Here is a 19163-nt window from a genome sequence, read left to right as displayed (position 1 = left end):
AATTATCTCTCTCCAACTGCCTGCTGTCGCCAGGTTTCCTTTTAGTATCCCTCCTAGCTCATCTAATATCACTCGCACTATCAAGAACTTCTGTATCATGCTCTGGAAGGAAATCTTTCTCCAATACTTTGCAAACCTTTTTGTTCAAAGAAGAAATTAAAATTATCTCCTTATTTCCTTGAAAGATAAATTTATTTCCATTTTTTTTCTTTCGATGAATGTTGGTCCAAATCTACAATAATATCTCCACTGCCAGCTATTGGGGTAAGCTCTTCAATGCCACAGTCTCCCTCCTTAGGGTGTGTGTATTTGTCCACTTTTTCTTCACATGAATTACATATTTTTTTGTCCCAGGATTACTTTAACAATTTCTGGCATGTTATTTATCTTGAATGAAAATTCTGGTGTCACTGTTCGTAGTGATATATTACATCTATGCAAAAGCTGATGCATTGTCCAGCTGTCCTTATAGGGCTGAGCAATATTGGTTATTTGGTAAAATTATTGAATGAATAAAAAAATCTTCTTATATTTGAAATGCTCAACTTTACTTTTACTTCTTACACGACGTGTCTGGGAATGAAAGTCACTCAAGATAACAATAAAATTGAGTTTGAATCAAAGTAAAGCAAATCAGGACTTGATAGAATTGTTCAAATATGAGAGTGCCTCTGAAAGGTCAGCACCTTTGTTAGTTAATAATGGTGACAAGACTGAGGCAGGTAATTTATCTATTGAGAGGGACAAGTATCAAAGCACTGTTGGAAATTTTTTTCATACTTCTACAATAATAGACCTGATATATGTTATGCTTGTAGTCTTATTGGTCAATTTAATGAAGATCCAAAGGTTAAAAACTGAAACGATGGTAACTCATATGGTGAGGCACTTGAAGGGTACTGATGGTTTGCATTTGGCATATCAAGGAGGCATACCTTAATTGACTCTCGTCTAAACAACTACATTCTTCTACATTCCAAATCCATTTTATGTTTGCAATACCTCAGCAAATGCAAATCGAACCCACCCTTTCTCCCTCATTTAATAATAGGTTGGTATTTCTATTTCTATTGCTGATCCCAAAGCTTCTCATCTTTCCCTGGGCTTGCCTTCATTCCCTCCTTGCCATCTACTCGCCTAAGATTCATTCAACAGTGCCCCTCCGTGTCATCTCCTCCTATTCCCCAAATTACTACATATATACCGGTTGAGCATAAAGTTTTGCTCTGATTATAAAAATTTATTACAGAATAGCCGTTTGACATAATAATTTAAAATTGATGCTGTTACATAGCTGTAACTAGTTTTTTTTATACCCACTTACGTTAGTAAACTTCAACGTGTCCCCCCTTGGTAGCTCGAAGAATGTCTAAGTGGTATTACAATTCCCGCTAGATGTTATGTAACAAGTGCTCTGTCACAGTACCCATAGCAAATTGTAACCTAGCCATCAGTTTGTCTCTTTCCTTATGATTAATGAGGCATTAGTCCTAATGCTGCAGTTCATTGAGATACATAGAGTAATATAGTTTTTTCTGTGTAAACTGGTGCAAAGTTAAATATTACATCCTCGTAAGAACTGGAAACATTATGGGCATAAAATCAAAGAAAATAACTGCTAATTGAAAGCTTATATAGAATACATTGGGTGGACAACGTCTTTTCATGGATTGACCAAGTAAATTTTTTCTTCTTTTAATCTCTCCTCTCAAAACCACCGCTGGAATTCATTTGGAACTATTGAATTGGTGTATTGGTATCAATTTTTTTCATGGCTTTGACTTAAATCTATTTTCAGTGTCAACCATTTGGACATAGCACCACAGTATGCTGGTGTCTTGATGGGATTTGGGAATACTTTTGCCACCCTTCCTGGAATCATTAGTCCAACCCTCACTGGCTACATAGTTAGAGATGGGGTGAGCACCACTGACTTTAGTGCATCTTAACCATTTACTGTATACCTTCTAGGAATCCAACATATTGGAAGACAAAATATTTGTGAGTTTGATGGGATATTCCATTTTCCATTTGCAGGATCCATCCCAATGGAAAAACGTGTTTTATATTGCTGGAGGATTATACCTGATGGGAGCTGTGTTTTATGGAATATTTGCTTCTGGTGTAATGCAGCCGTGGGCAAAGGAAGTGAATTCAAGCAATGGCAACAGCAAGGGAAACAACGGAAGGCGGGACACTCCAGCGGAGCATCAGTGCTACTCGAATGAAGTCGTTGTCGACGAAAGACTCTGATAGTGGAATTTGTTGTTGAGAAGTTTGTTAAAAGCTGCGGGTATATGCTGAGATTTAAAATCAGACTATTTATTTAAAAAATCTAAATCACTACTATAAAAACCTATACCTGCTCCGCTAACAAATGTTTTTGTTGGAGGCATATTTTCCTCGGTGGTACCTGATTTAAATGCGTTATGTAATGAGTACCTGCATGGGTGGCAGTGATAGGTAATTGACGAATGAAATGTATTTTTGTGAAATTGCATTTTTAATAATGTGATTGTACATATGTTACAATGTACTTTGTTACATTTTGTTCTTCTGCTAGATTTCCATTCCTCATGGTAATTCTTATATAAAGGTCTTTGTGGTGTGAGCTGTGGGAGAGTTGATGATTCTTAGCATTCATTTATTTTTCTGGGATGGAAAAAGTATGTAGTTCCTATGTTAGGAAATTAACTTTGTTCTTTTTCATTGTTGTAGTTTACAAAGGAATGGAACTTAAATATGTGAATGGACCTAACCCAGGGCCGTCCATCGTTGTCTCAGATCATAAGTGATATTAAGCTGGCCATAATTTTGTGGTAGGGGGATTTCGTCACCTTTTGTCTTTGTAAGAAGTCAAAAGAACTTCCAACTTATCCCCCAAATGCTCACGTTTTTGAATGCTGTGATAGTTCTTTTCCCCATTGAGAGTGGGTACGTTAAAGCCAATGTCTTATTAAGGCATTAATTTGTATGTTCCCAGCTCATGTACACAATTGAATCAGTAGTTACATCCCAACTGATGCTCACATGTCTCAATAATTGTTTGCAGGTGGTTTGTTGCGGACCTATTAAAAAATTGTATATTTTAACAATCATGCTGTGAACATTGGTATTTTATATTTTCTAAAATAACACAAATACATATAGAGAGGAAAACAGACTAGCTGCAATTTGACTATAATTTCTTGAAACTCCTCCTGCTCATCTGCAGTTCACGTTGCGATTGAGCATAGGTCATCTAACCTTTACTTCCTCTTTCCCATCTCCTCCTTTGCACTCATCCAGGCTGTTTTGGCCTAAATTATCTTTTTTTTTCATGGAAGCTAAATGAATGACATCAATGATATTTTCAATTCATCATATCCTCTCCATCTTGCAACTCATGTATTCCTCTCATTGTTATCATCTATGAACTTGTATCTGTGCTTACATCAGAAACCACTGAGGTTTCTCTCTCATGAATATGTGAATTTGTACTGGTTCCGCGTCAATAAAGATTCATAGAAGAGTACTTATAGAGGAGTTCTTTTATTTGCCTGGAGTTCTTAATGAAGTGGCCATTAATAAAATCATTCATATGTCATTCTCATATCTTCTACTTATTGATTTTGGTGATGCTGTTTAATATCTGTAAATGAGAGTTTTCTTCTGTTCCAAAGTGCCAAAAACGTAGGCCAATAAAATTCAGCCTTTGAAAAGAAGGGTACCACCTAGCCTTGACTTCTTCATTGGTCATTGAGCAGAAAGTTTTCTTGGTGAAATAGACTAATTATTTAGGAATGATTCTTCTCATTGAATCCTGGAATTGTGAAGACTCTATGGGCACCTTCTAGACCTGGATGACCTATAGACACACGTGTGCAAAAGACAGGGATGGATAAAGGTCATTTTTTTGGGGGGGATGGTTTGTTATGTTCTGCAGTAACTTAGTGGTATGGTATTTCTCACAGCAAGGATCAGGTTTGATGTGCTCAGACGAGACGTTTTTAGATATTCACAAATTATTTTTAAGCATTGTTTGTTAATCTGCCAGTGTGGTCTCTCCATCCCCTTATGATCCGCTTAGCAGTCGTCATTTGGATATGATGCTGGCCATGATCTGCTACAATATACAGGTAAGGGTGTTGAGTACAAATGGTTATGTGCTGAGCATATCCATAATTCCTGCACGACCTGCAACTTTTTTCCATGATTGAGGCATGTATAGCTCTTAAAGGGGGATGAGGTCAGGGGCGGATTCAGCATCAAATTTGGAAGGGTTGTCATGACCTGGGTCCTGGGAGTATGGAATACCCCCGGGAGAGAGGGGCATTTTTACAGTAGGTAGTGCTAAGCTCTATGAAAAATACAATTCAAACTTATCTCATGCTTGGAACTTGAAGCCATGCATTTGCCTACACACTCCCTTTACAAGGATACAAAAACTATTAAACTAATAAAAAAAAAACTTTTTGATTAAATATCGGGGGTGTCACGACCCCTGTTACCCCCCTAAATCCGCCCCTCAGGGGTGGGAGGGTGTTGACTGTCCAGAGAGCCTGTCTCCCCTTTGCATCCATAGGGAAAAGAATTTAAAATAGGGTCCCATGTTGCTTGTATTCCAAGCTGTTACAGTGATAATCTTTCTTTTATATTTTTATCTCCTCGGTGATAATTTTCTCCCAATTCACATTTGAGGATGCAAGTCCCACTGGAAATCTCGTGAGGAGGCATCAACTAAGCCCGCCCCGTAAACTTTAGATTTTTACTTTACAGCCAGTGAACGCCGACAGCCAAAGTCCTCCAGACTTTAAATCTCCCAAAATACGAGGAGAGGCCTTACGAAGCATTGCACGAGCAAGAACTGTAATGCTCCATGAATTTTATGCTCGCCATGGAGAAACTAACCTCAAATCTCGCATATTTTTGCCTCTGGGGCGTCAGATTCTCTAAAATGAATATTTTCGAAGCCGGCTATTAGTGTCGCATGTTATATCGGGAGGTATTCTCGTAAATGGTATCATTAGAATTCGTTTACGTTTACAGGTACAGCTTTCGAGGTTGTTGACTGCCCATTGAACAGCTGGCTTATCGTTCCTCCCCTCAACGGCTGGTTAGTCCTAATGAACCCCCTCCGCTTATCCTCTTTTCGCTGAGCACCACGCCAGCCAATGGCAATCAGAGCACTGTGAAGGAGGGTGAGTAGTCGTCCACCAACGGCAACAGCTCAAGTCAAGTTGGGCAACTTACAGGGATACCTCCTCATATGTTATTCTCGCCGTGGAGATACAAGCCTCAAATATCGCAGATTTTTGTTTCTGGGACGTCAGATCTGCTCTAAAATGGACATTTTCGAAGCCGGCTATTAGTGTCGTATGCTATGTCGGGAGGTATTCTCGTATATGGTATCATTAGAATTTGTTAACGTTTGTGCGTCGCCTTCTGTAGATTTCGGGCTAGTTGACTGTCGACTTTAACGGCCAACTTCTCGTAACACACCCCTCATGCTTTGCCTCCCTCTTCTGGATACCACGCCAGCCCATGGTGAACACAGCATAGTGGAGTAGGGTGAGTAGTCGCCCGCCAACAACAACAGCTTAAGTCAAGCGGGGCAACATACAAAGATACCTCCTTACAAGATATTCTCGCCGTGGAGATACAAGCCTCAAATCTCACCGATTTCTGTCCGTTGAACCCCGATCACGCTCTGAAGACGGCATCTTCGAAGCCGGCTCTGAGAGTCCTATAATATATTATGAGGTATACTCGTAAATGGTAATATTGCCACTGCTACATGGATTTATTACAGCAGTCTTTGATCCTCTCATTTCAGAATTGAATCAAATTTCGACAAAAATTATGTTGCCGCATATTTATTTGCATTTAATTTAAAACTGAAGTTTAAATTTAAGCTATTTTCGCGGAAGTCAAGCAATGGAGTAACTAATTTTTAGTGTGTTTGTGAAGGGTGAAATATATTTGCATTGCTGCCATTTCGACGCAATTCACTTACCTACTAGCTGATTTTAAGATGCTTAGATGCCCATTGTCTGATTTCCTCTGCTTTCTGTGTTGATAAGTACTTATCTTTTAGTTGGAGAAAATAAAAAAAATTAACTGATTTATTACGACTTTGATTCGTAAGAATGAAAGAATTCACTTTATAAGGTTCATTAATATATTTAAAATAGCACCCGGGACCACTAATATATTTCCCACTCCACGGAAAACGTCATTGGTGGAAAAAATTTTGACTATAGCATTAATATAAATGGCATATTTATATAAATGTCATTAGCGTCGGCTGGGCAGAGATTGCCGCCTTATTCAAATCACTACAACATGCTCTCTTTCGATTCCAATCTTTTTTTAAGTCAATTATTTACGGCCTTTCAGAGTAATAGTACGATGTAAACATACTTTAATGCCTTTTTGGGAACTGGTGCGCACCAAATAACTGATTCTGAGGATTAATAGATGCCTTTATTCGGGCGACGTTAAGACTAAAGGCCGTTTTACGCGGGGCACGTACTTACACAATCCGACGTGTGTACGAAGGTGCAATCAAAATTGCGTCGTGCGAAGTGGTGAATTTCTAGAAAACATGCGAGAATGCGTGGACGTGGGATGGCAAAACATCCCCAGTTCTAATTTCGTTCATTCATTCGCGCAATTCCACGCCGTTTTAGAAGTTAATGCAGTTCTAACCTGTGAAATTCCGTGCCCCGAGTAAAACGGCCTTAAAAAGTCCCCTCTTCCACCTAGCCTCTGATAGGGTGGTTTCATCGGTTTAATATTTGGAAGGAAGACCCACCATGGCCTTAGGACATTAGACGGTATGGTTACCATCGGTAGATGCATAGCAATTAAAGCAAGTGTAAAAAGACAACAATAATGTTTATTGGAAACTATTATAGTCTTTTACAAGAATAACATAAATTAGCAAACAAGTCAGCGCAGTATAAAATATTTCTTGAATGAAGTTCCTCGTGATCCCCTGCATAAAAAAATAAAAGAAAGAAGGGATACGCGCACTAACGGTTGGGAACTGCTGGCCCACATGATATCCACGGGATCATGAACGCCCAAATTGCATGCTCGTGCCCTAAATCACGAAAATGGCAGGGTTCAGGTCGTGTAAACCATGCTGTCACTGCGCTAAGGATACCCGATATTAAATACAGGTACGCATACATAGGCGGATCCAGGGGGGGGGGAGGGCACGGGGGCACGTGCCCCCCCCATACCCTTAAAAATATGCTAGATTTTTAATACGGTCCCATTGTCATTTCGTTCGTTTTGTATAACAAGGTATCCTTGTGCCCCCCCTGAACAAAATCCTGGATACGGCCTTGCTTGTGCCCCTCCCAGAAAGAAATCCTGGATCCGCCCCTGTACGCAAATATACTCAACACGTTAATTGATGTAGAATGCGAATTACACTAACTGATGTTGAACAATTACCATAAACAAGGATGAACAGCTACATATAAGATAATATTTTCCGGTAGATGAGAATTGTTCAAGATATAATTTTCTTTTCCTCATTTCAAAATTTAGTATTTTTATTTAGGCTATTAGGCACAGTCAGGGCTCGAGGGAATTTTCATTCGATATTATCCGGCGAATTCCATATTCCTCTTTTTTTAAAACTTGTTGCATCACAGTAGGATATATCTGCGTACAAATATCACCAACTCGAAAGTTCATCGCGATTTACACGCTAAATGAATTTAATGAAATTTCAATATGATTCTGAAAATTTCTCGTCTCGGTGAGTTTGAATTCATAGTGTTCCTTCCTTCCCTCATGTATATTTCCATGGATTATTTATTTCAGAACACGATTTCGTTTGCTCTCATACCCTCGACCTTGCTATCGAGTGCCGACACGAGCGCCGCCATGTAGGCGCGCGTTCGCCATGGGAACTGCCAGCACAATGCGGGTTAAGGCACGTGCCAGCCGAGTGAGATTCGGATGTCCATCTTGTTCTCTTCTTCTCTTGGGGATTGCGAGGAGGGAGCATATGCGGGCTCTCCACGTCTTTCCAGGGGGCCACCTTCAGCTTGTGGACAACTGGTGGCTTGCCATAAGGGCCATCATAATTTCAGACAAACTTTAGCCATCAGACGAGAAAATCCCACGCACGCGTTGCGCGAATCCCACCCTTAAGGCCGTTTTATACGGGTTACGTAATTGCGCAGGTAAGAACTGCATTAATTTCTCATTATGGCGTGAAATTGCGTGAATGCAGGAACGAAAATAGAAAAGGGGCTTTTTTTGCCATCTCAGGTCCGTGCATTCTGGCATGCGTTTCAGCAATTCACCGCTTTACATGACGCAAAGTTGACTGCGCCTCCGTACACGCGTCAGATTTTGCAACTAAGTGCTCCGTGTCAAACTGCCTTTCGAGAATATGGTTACGACTAACTCAGGATAAGCTTTATGAAAGTGTAACATGGAGAGACTTAGCTCAATAATTTCTCGGAAAATGTTCCTTGTAAAATCATATCCATGCGGTAGATCTGGTATTTTCCCATCGTACGACGGTACAGTACTTGGAGGTGCATCGCACAGTATATGGAGGAGGCGTCCGACAGCTTAAGTCATTTGCGCCATAGGGAAGGGTATGGAAGGAAGGGTGGAGAGAAACCCGGCGTCGGCATTAGCCAGCTGTAAACGGAAAGCATCAAGGGGACCACGGCTTAACGTGCCATCTGAAATTTTGAGCTTGAAATATCCTCCACTCCTTGTTCAAGTATGAATTGGGTAGTCTCTGAAAATTCTCTGCCAGCGCCGGAATTTGAACCCGAGCCCACGGAGTAGGAAGCCAATTTTCCTGTCAAGTAGGCTGAGAATATGTTACATAGCGGTCGTTTGCAGTGGCGAGCAATAGCTCTTAGCGAACTCTCTTCTCTGAATGTGCCCACTGACGATTGAAAGATATCGGTTTCTTCAATTACTTACGTTCGTGGTTCAGAAGTCAATGAAGTTTTCGTCTTCAGGTCCTCTCCCGGATATATTGCATAGCTAGTATACCAGCAACAATAAATTCTCACATTACCATGGTAACAAGTTTTGACGATGCTTTGGCTCAATAGTTATAATTTCAGGTTGGACCAAGTCGCTAGCTTAATAGAACTCGGGGAATGTTCGTGATGGAAAAACTTTTCTTCTAACATCGAACTATCAATTATAGTCTGCCCTGAACCACTATCAACTTCTAATAAGACGGGAATGTCATATAATTCAACCAAAACTTGAGAAGGGGCTGGTGCTGCTGCAGAGAGGTGTAAAAAAGCAAGTAATTGAGAAATTGTTGCTCGGGCTCTGCAGTGGTGATGGCGCACAGTGGTCCCAAATCGAAAAAAGCTGGCCAAAATTAATAACGTATAGGCAAGATTTTTTTCTCCATCTTTTTTTATTTACTCTTCCCAAGGATTCTGCGTAGGAATCTTTAAGGTGCACGGAGGTGCACCCAACTATATCGACACATTTTTAGTAAAAATAAGCCGAAAAATAGGTTAAATTATAAATAATTATATATTGTTATCAATAATACTAAAATGAACCAAATTTACCGTGATGTTGCCGTGATGAAAAATAAGCAAAATTACCGTGTAAATGACTGCCATGAAATTAAAACAGTCAAATATTACGTTGAATTTCCCTAAAACCGACTATACCTATGCGTCCTAAGTTTCGGCCTCAGCATGTCCATGTTTGACGAGTTACACAGGCCAACATAATTATCACACATACCTATCAGATACGAAATATTGTAGGGCATATCCTGTAGCATTCGTATACATGATCCAAAACTTCCAAGGAGAAAGTCGAAAAAATTACTTTTGGTCAGATTTTTTCGATTTGGGACCACTGTGCAGCGTGTGTTGGCACCAAAGCATGTTCTCTGCTATGGTAGGCATGGTGACCCTCAGGCTGCTAGGGCGCTCCGCGCTGACCTTCATAGAATAATAATAAGCGCTGCTACTGCATACGCGTCCCACCTCGATACCGCCATGTAACTTGGCTCCCGAAACATGAAAGTGCAGACTTTCAGGCGAAATTTAAAGTTGCGCCTGATAGTTATAGACACCATGCTTACATTACAGCGTAAGTGAGATGTGTGCACGCCAGGATACAGGTCATAGTCTTGAATGAACTCGCTTTCCAATTTATTTGTTTATTTCCATACCACCGAAAGCAGCCCATATTGCCTTTTAAATAGTTTTTTTTTCAAAAATCTTAACTATTATACGTGCACGATCAACCATGCCCTAGATGGGAGCACCCTTCCCAGGCAGGATTCGAATCCGCAACCTTCGAGGCAGGCGAGGACTTTACCCCGCCGACACCGATGCCGGCAGATGTTTCTATTTATTGCTAATGACGATACTATGAAAGGAAACATAATGAAATACACTTTTGTATGTTCCACAAGAGTTTTTAATCCCGACCTAGGTTTCGGCAGTACACACTGTCATTATCAAGGTGAATATACAAACATTTTGCGAGCTTATATAGCTTAGGGAGAGGGGGGTTCCTAAGCTATATAAGCTCGCAAAATGTTTGTATATTCACCTTGATAATGACAGTGTGTACTGCCGAAACCTAGGTCGGGATTAAAAACTCTTGTGGAACATACAAAAGTGTATTTCATTATGTTTCCTGCGAACAAGTTCCACCAAATATCGCCATCCAACCTTAAGCTGATACTATGAAAGTTATGAGACCTATATATTTCTGTTTTCCGATTCATCGCCTACCTTTTTGATGAAATATATATTCTTAAAGAGTCCTTTGGTTCAGATTGTGAACAGTTTAATTAGTATATAAGCACAGCACACCATACAACTTTTTTATATTCACCACAAACTAATCTTTTTCCTAACAACAATTAGCTAAACAAACTATTTAATAAAACATATCATGGCAACCTATGCAACCTGGCATGTTGCTTCCACATCATATTGCAAATTGCCATATTAACACCCCCCCTCAATAGGGTAGTTTCCTTCATCAAAGAAAACGAAAGGCATTGATTGCGATTCGTTACCCACCATTAGTGTATTCATAATACACAAATTATTTGGTTTTTGAAATACCGGTTTAGACGAATGGCAAGGGTCAAATTTTATCCTCATTTGAAAAAGGCCAGATTGGCGCCCATGCGATTCCACTCCGCATGACGTCACAGGGACCTAGTTTCTACACGAGAGGATAGGAGTTATACATCGTCTGAGGTTACCAATGCATGCATGAGGCACAGAGCTCAGGGAAACATGTCTTAATAATCACCTACTAAAACTGGCTAAGGTCGGAAAGTTTTCTTCGTTTGATAAGGTATTAATAAACCTTTTATAAGCCAAGCGCTACCATTCAGCAAGGCACTCAGCTACCCGCTGGCAGCCTGCGACGTATCAGCGCTAAGCCTCGCCTCAAGGTCACCTCACCGGGTGGGAGGGGGAACCAGAAATACGTCGCACGGAGAGATTTCCCGGCATTCATACTTGAGCGTCGCGTTTTCGCGCGCTTGAAAATTTTCACTTTTCATTTAATCGCGAAAAATAGATATTGTCATTTAAAAATCTAAAAGCGTGAAATACGTACTCCAGGAGTAATAATCTTTCGATTAAGGCAATAAAAAAATAATAGGAAACCACCCTATTTGACAATTCTTGTATCACATTTACTTTTTCCCTTAAAATACAGAAACGTGTGGTGCCAAGTGGCTTAGTTAACATATCAGCCTTTTGATTGCTTGGTGGCACATATTTTACATTAAAACTGTTTATCTGTATAAGATCACTCAGAAAATAATATTCCACCTCAACATGTTTCATTCTACGATACTTATGTCTGAACAATAAATGAATACAGGACTGATTGTCCTTAAACAAGATTACTGGTTTCTTTACATCTATACCCAAGTCTTCTAAAATTCCAATTGTCCATTTGGCTTCACATGCACCCTCACACAAAGCTACAAGCTCCGCTTCCGTTGTTGATAGTGATACATTCGACTGCTTTCTTGTACTCCATGATACAGTGCCACCAAAGACTTCCACTACAAAACCAGATGTAGACTTTCTGTCTTGTGAATCTCCAGCCCAATCTGCATCGGCAAAACACACTACGGATTCAAGTGAATCCTTCTTAGGAAAAAATAATACGTACTCAAGTGTACCTTTAATATATCTAAGCACTCTTTTGAGTCCTTTCCATAGTCCCTCGGTGGGTCTTTTCTGATATCTGCTAAATAAATTTATACTTAAAGACAAATCTGGTCTAGAAATAGACATCAAATACATTAAACATCCAAAAAGTTCCTTCACTGGTTTATCAGTTATAATAGGCTCATTCTCAAAATCGGTACCACAAAATTTTTCTTCAATTGGAGATTTGGTAGGTTTGCAATCAGACATATTAAATCTACTCAACATATCTTCCATGTACTTCTTTTGAGATAAATACATACCAGCTCTATCCATGTCGATCTTAATTCCTAAGTAGAACTTTAAATTTCCAAGATCAGTCATCTTAAATTTTTCCATTAATTTTCTTTTCACATAACTCAATTCTACATCACTACTTCAGGCGATAAGCAAATCATCAACATAAAGTAGAATATAAATCACAATAGCTTCCTTAATGTACACAGACACCTATCATGCTTTGACTGAACAAAACCAAGGCTTTGCACATACTTATCGAAACAACTATTCCATTCCTTGGGGGCTTGCTTTAGTCCATACAATGGTTTCTGGAGCTTGCAAACCAAGTTTCCTTTAACATTAACTCCTGGGGGTGGTAGCATGAATATTTCATCATTTAAATTACCTTGCAAGAATGCATTCTTTACATCCATTTGACCTGAAACTAATGATTTATGGTTAATGACAGACAATAATATACGAACTGTAGACATTCGAGCAACAGGGGCATATGTTTCTTCATAATCAAGTCCTCTTCTTTGAGCGCATCCCCTGATGACTAATCTTGCTTTGTATCTTGAAGTGTTTCCATTTTCATCTTTCTTCACTTTTAATATCCATTTTGCATCAATAGCTTTTCTTCCTTCAGGCAGTTCACATAGTTTCCAAGTTTTATTTTCTTACAACGATGATAATTCCTCCTTGATGGCTTCCTTCCACAGTGGTGCATTACTCCTCTGCCCCGCTTCTTCAAATGTGGCTGGTACATCACTAACATAATCTTCAGCCATTAGAGCATATGCTACTTGGTCATATGTGTCTATATCTTCTACATAATCTTCCTAATATCGTGGTGTTGTCTTCTTCCTTTTTCCTCTTCCAAGTTCTTGTGAATCGTTGTTACGACTTCTTGGTAGTTGTATTGGCTCTAGAGCTTCTTGAATATCTGTACGTAGTTCTTTGTCTATTCCTCGAAAATTTTCACTTTGCATTTCAATATCTTCATTCTTTCCTTCTTCCTGATAAGTACTGGAATAGAACTCTTCATTCTTCTTTAATGACTTAATTGTTCTTTTCTCATCAAATATAATATCTCTTCCACTGATTAACTTATTTGTTTTGATATCCCAAAGTCTGTATCCATTTGCACAATATCCAAGCATTATACAAGCTTTAGAGTGGGTATCAAGTTTTCCTTTTCTTAATTCTTTTGGTATATGAAGGTGAGCAATACATCCAAAAACTTTGAGCTTCCCAATATTTTGTTTTCTTCCATACCACAATTCTGCTGGAATTGCATTTTTTTAAGGCTAACGTGGGACATCTGTTTATAGTATAAACTGCTGACATTACTGCTTCTGACCAGAATTTCTTTTCAAGTCCAGAGTCCGACAGCATACATCTTGCCTTGTCCATTATGTTCCTGTTCATCCTCTCAGCTACACCATTAGAGATGGTGTGTATCTCATAGTATATTCCACCTGTATTCCTCTTTTAGCAGAAAATTCTTTCATCATAGTTGAGACATACTCTCCTCCATTATCACAACGGAGCCGACTCAATGGCAAATTGAAGTGAGCTGTTGCCATGGCTGTATACATCTGAAAATACTTAAAAACTTGATCTTTTGATTCAAGCAAATATGCAACTGTAAAATGAGTGAAGTCATCAACAAATATTAAGACATATTCTTTGCCGTCATAGGATGTAGGACTAATTGGCCCCATCACATCACTATGAATGATTTCCAATGGACGATTTGCCCTATTCCTTGAAGTATTGTGTGGCAGCTTTGTTTGTTTTCCTTCCAGACACACAGTACAAATGTCCTTTTCCTTTTCTTCTATTCTCAGCCCATCAACAAGCTTTTCTAAAGTTTTCATGTTTTCATAACTAAGGTGAGCCAATCTTCTATGCCAAAGTGCAGAACTTGAAGTTGCTGAGCTAATTAGGGCCTTTTCCATATTGTTTTTCTGTAATATCAGCTCTATTTCATAAAGCTTCTTTTTCCTGTATCCAATTCCTAGTAGAGTTCCTTCTTGATATATTTTCCCTGTTCCATTCTTAAACACAACTTCGAGTCCTTTCATGTCTAATTGAGCAACTGAGATGAGATTGATGTCCATATCAGGCACTATAAGTACATTATGCAAGGTTATGTTCCTCCGTTTTCCTTCCACATTTGTCTTTACATTTATATCTCCTTTTATTTCAGCAATTAAGAAGCTATTTCTTTTAGCTATCTTTATTTTAATTGGAACATCTAGCTTTCTGATATTAAAAGCTTCATCCTTCAAGCAGGTCAGATGCTCTGATGCCCCTGAGTCAATAATCCATTTATTCCTTAAATCTGAATAATCTATTTCTGAGTACTCAGCATTCAATGTCATGGATGGATTTTCAAATTTACAGGTTGTTAAACTGTAGCTTACTTTTGTTTCATAGATGTTATTTTCTCCTTTTCCATGGTCACTGGAGTCAGCTAGATTAACTCCACCACTATAATGTCGAAATGGTTGTTGAGGCTTTCTGCATTGAGCTCTTGTGTGACCACAATTATGACATGTAAAAGGGAAAGCTGGTATTTTCTTTTGTGAATTTCGGAAATCGTTCTTCTTTTTATATTCTTGCGCCTGTGGATTTCCATGAAAATTAATAGGATTTCTCGTATGTTTTTCACTTATATACTTTCCTTTTGACTGGGCAGCAAATACTGAAATTGGCTGGTCTTCACACGTGGGTTTTTGCTTGCTTGTTCCTCGTTTGGATTCCTCATCTATTAATCGTCCTTTTACAAAAGATAGAGTTAATTCTTCGGTACGAATGGTCTCAATTGCTGTTACAACTGCATCATATTCCTTAGGCATGGTTAATGATAAGTGGCAAATAATGTCATCCTCTTCCATCGTTTTTCCTGATGTTTTCAATTTTCTTATAGCTTTATCAAACCTTAAGAGGTGAGCTTCCAATTTTTCCTGAGATGGATTGAATCTCATGCAGAGCAATCTCTTCATTAGTTGTATTTGATTTGTGATACTTTTCCGCTCAAATATAGTCTGCAGTGTTTCCTTTGCCTTATCCTTTACGTATTCCAAGTGGCTATCTGATATTTTCTGCACAATAAGGCTTTTACATTTTTTAGCATTTCTCTGTACTTCTGTGTATCCCTTTTGTTTCTTAACTTTATCAGCCTCACTGTCTTCCTTAGATCCAATAAAAGGTGCAAGTTTGGTATATAATGGCACTTCCACAAATTCAATTAAGTTTTTCTCATCCAGGAGAACTTCCATTCTAAATTTCCAATTGCTGTAATTAGTTCCGTCAAAAAGTGGTACATGGTACCCAATTCCCTCTTCATCAGCCATTTTCAATTTAATTTTCAATTCAGTATTTCCAATTCTGACCAAAGGTTTCCTGGGCTCCGATAACCTGATGAAATATATATTCTTAAAGAGTCCTTTGGTTCAGATTTTGAACAGTTTAATTAGTATATAAGCACAGCACACCATACACCTTTTTATATTCACCACAAACTAATCTTTTTCCTAACAACAATTAGCTAAACAAACTATTTAATAAAACATATCATGGCAACCTATGCAACCTGGCATGTTGCTTCCACATCATATTGCAAATTGCCATATTAACACTTTTGAGCTATTCACGGCGAAAAGTCGACGTCTTTACCCTTTCGCAGATAAGTTAATGACGTCACGCGCTCTCACCCAGCTGCCTCTACTCAGCTTCTCCTCTCTCCTCGTATCATTATCGCTGGGTTCCCTGGTGTACACACATTTGTGAGCGATTTCTTTCCTCAACGAGTAGTTATCCCTTATTAAATTAAGGAATTGTACGTCACCGAATAAATTAAGGAACTGTATGTTATCAACTCATGAAAAATGGGCAACTTCGCGGTGTTTTAATTTGAAACATCGAGAGACTAAAATTGACTGAGGCAAGCGAGATGTTGTGGAAATAATACATATTGGTTGAAGAAAACAAGATAACACTTTTTCCATAACTGTTACTTTGGTTGTACGCATTTCAACCGCTTGGTCATCATTAGGTACACATACCTGTGCCGCACAGTACGAAATGCCCTATTTGCTCAGTGCCCAAACCGAATAAATAATATGAGGGCGTGAGAAGCAAAGAAGTACAAGTTATTTTTTTCTCAACAGAGCTTAGTAAAGTTAATTGTTAGAAGAAATACACACAAATTGGTTGTCAAGGGATACGAGTGAGTCTCTGTTCTGTGCTGATATCGAGTGGAAAATCAAATGCACTATATCACATATCTAATTCACCACGTTTGTTTTCTATACCTAATTTCTGTACCTAACCGTGTATAAAAAAAGAAATCACTAGTACCCCTTGGCTTTCAAACCACTCATATGAAAGGGTGAGAAGCCAAGGGGTACAAGTGATATTTTTCTCTACAGAGTTAGGTTAAGTTAATTGTTAGATGAAATACACAAAAACTTGGTTGCCATGGGATACGATTGAGTCTCTGTTCTGTGCTGATATCGAGAGGAAAATCAATTGCTCTAATAAGTATCTAATTGATCTGATTTGCTTTCTATACCTAATTTCTGTACCTAACACTGCATAGAAAAAAGAAATCACTTGTACCCCTTGCCTTCTCAACCACTCATATGATATCTTAATGTTAGTTGAGCATTGTTGTCGTTTGCAATGGTATGTGCAATGATGACCTAGCGGTTGAAACGCGTAGTACAGAAGTAACATTTGTCGATAAAGTACTATCTTTTTTTCGAGATAATGGCTGATTGGGGTAGACTTTTTCGTCAGAACTTGTATTTCCGTAGCATCTTCCGAATTCTTTCAACGAATAACGATTTCGTGTCGGAGTGAACAGCCTCAATACACATCACCTTTTTCGTACAGCACGGCTCAATATGGCTCACACCCAGCTCAGAAGATCCATTTAGGTCGATTACAAGAGCGCATGCCATTCGGAAGATTAGTCCACTGAATGGAAAGTTGCCGAAAGGAACCATGCGATTTGAATCTTGGAGGTAATTTCGTAGCATTAATTATTTGCAGTTGGACGGAAATAAATGGAAGTGGCGACAGACGAATCAATTTTTTCGCTTAAGAACGGTAATTGACGTATAGCGCAAAATGTTCTACCATGAGTATATACAGCCCTTCGTCATTAATTGCAAACAACGATAATGATCAATTAATACACAGGTATTATATTTAATCGGTTTGGGCACAGTGCGAGTAAATAGTATATATTACGATCCTAGGATTGTTATACTGCAGCCAATGACCATGAGCATCGGGCATAGCTAGATCTTCCTGATACCGCAAACACTTCGTGGATGACCAAGGCTCTACGAGGATACTTGTTAGCTACATTATATGAAATGAAAATGGCGGCATGTTTTCATCATTTTGAAATAATTTAAATACTTCTGTATGCAGACTACTCGAAATGTATGATGTCTGCATCGTAATTTCTTTTTAACTTCAATCCTTGCGAATGACGCTTCATTAATGTAATCCTGAGATGTGATATTCGATGTCTTCTATGCTAGTTAACCTTCGAAAACTTCTTTTGCATCAGCGACAGAAATGCTTTACATGCATAGCCTTGTTCTTAATACTGCATATAAAATAAAGCTGTTTAAATGTAAATTACCTCAAATTCTCATACGTGAGAATTATTTTCTTATTCTAAAATCCATCACTTCCTTTTTCAATTTTTTGTTTAGTCGTCATGTGTATATATCCCTTTGATATTCTCAATCTACTTCACAAAAGCCGTTAACATATCGATATGCTATTTAAATTTACTTGCATGCTTTTATTACTCATTTTTATGCTGAAAGGAGTTCAAATTTTCAATATCAGTTCTCGATTTCTCATCGCCATAGTTGGTAAGGTATGCCACGATTCCTACACAGCCACAATAAAACACCACATACTCACCCAAGAAGTAATCAATATCCCTACAGCATTCAAAAAACATTGTCGGCGTCAACGTATGATGACATCCGTACAGTATCTACGTTAGTGCAAGTAACATTATATGGGTACTTGTGAAATATCCTAAGGACACGCCTAACGACGTTACAGCGATGTCCAACATTGAATTGGATGGTGATCCATATTATAACATCTCTTAGATATCTTTAAAAAATCTAATGAGTTGATAATGAGTGTGCTTATAATGGTTTTTGGTAATCCCCAGACATACAAACAAAATATTTGTGCTCTTTAATTCTATACAGAACATCTGATACCTATGTATAGTGTTAGGAATGACAGTTCTTTAATATCAGTATTACAACTTTTATGCGACGCTATTTTTACAACTCGTCGTGGATGTTACAAATAGGATATCTACGTAATGTTTTCTAAATATCCATCTACATAATATCCCGAAAGCCGCCTAAAAGGCGTGCGGCAGGAGGTGTTAGGACACCAGCCGTTCTTACATAAAATGGAAGTGCTACAAGGAAATTAGGACCAGCATTTATTAAAGTCCTTTATGGTTCGGGGGAAAAACGAATTCCCATATCTATCCGTTAGGCAAAAAATCCCTCTTAATTTATCGTTTCTGTCGGACCTGGAAATATAGTGGAGTCGTGTAATAACAACGTACCATCGTGTAATAACAACGAGTTTTGGATATATCAACCGTGTTTAGATACCCGATGGATGTCGTCTGCTACTCTGGTAGGGGAGTATTTCCATAGATGAATGCAAATA

At 38.7% G+C, this 19163-nt stretch overlaps 1 protein-coding gene across 1 annotated transcript in view; it reads left to right on the top strand.

The window, feature by feature from the left end:
* The window catches only part of LOC124160900 (sialin-like), a 49385-nt gene extending 45871 nt beyond the window's left edge, over nucleotides 1-3514 (top strand). Inside the window, exons 8-9 of the mRNA XM_046537017.1 lie at nucleotides 1799-1919; nucleotides 2038-3514. Of these exons, the coding sequence (XP_046392973.1) occupies nucleotides 1799-1919; nucleotides 2038-2253 (337 nt within the window). The 3' untranslated portion in view covers nucleotides 2254-3514. The remainder of the gene's footprint in view (nucleotides 1-1798; nucleotides 1920-2037) is intronic.
* Nucleotides 3515-19163: the final 15649 nt, after the last annotated feature.

The sequence above is a fragment of the Ischnura elegans genome, chromosome 6 (assembly GCF_921293095.1).
Source record: "Ischnura elegans chromosome 6, ioIscEleg1.1, whole genome shotgun sequence".
In the NCBI taxonomy this organism is placed as follows: Eukaryota; Metazoa; Arthropoda; class Insecta; order Odonata; family Coenagrionidae; genus Ischnura; species Ischnura elegans.
This window is presented reverse-complemented; position numbering and strand designations above follow the sequence as displayed.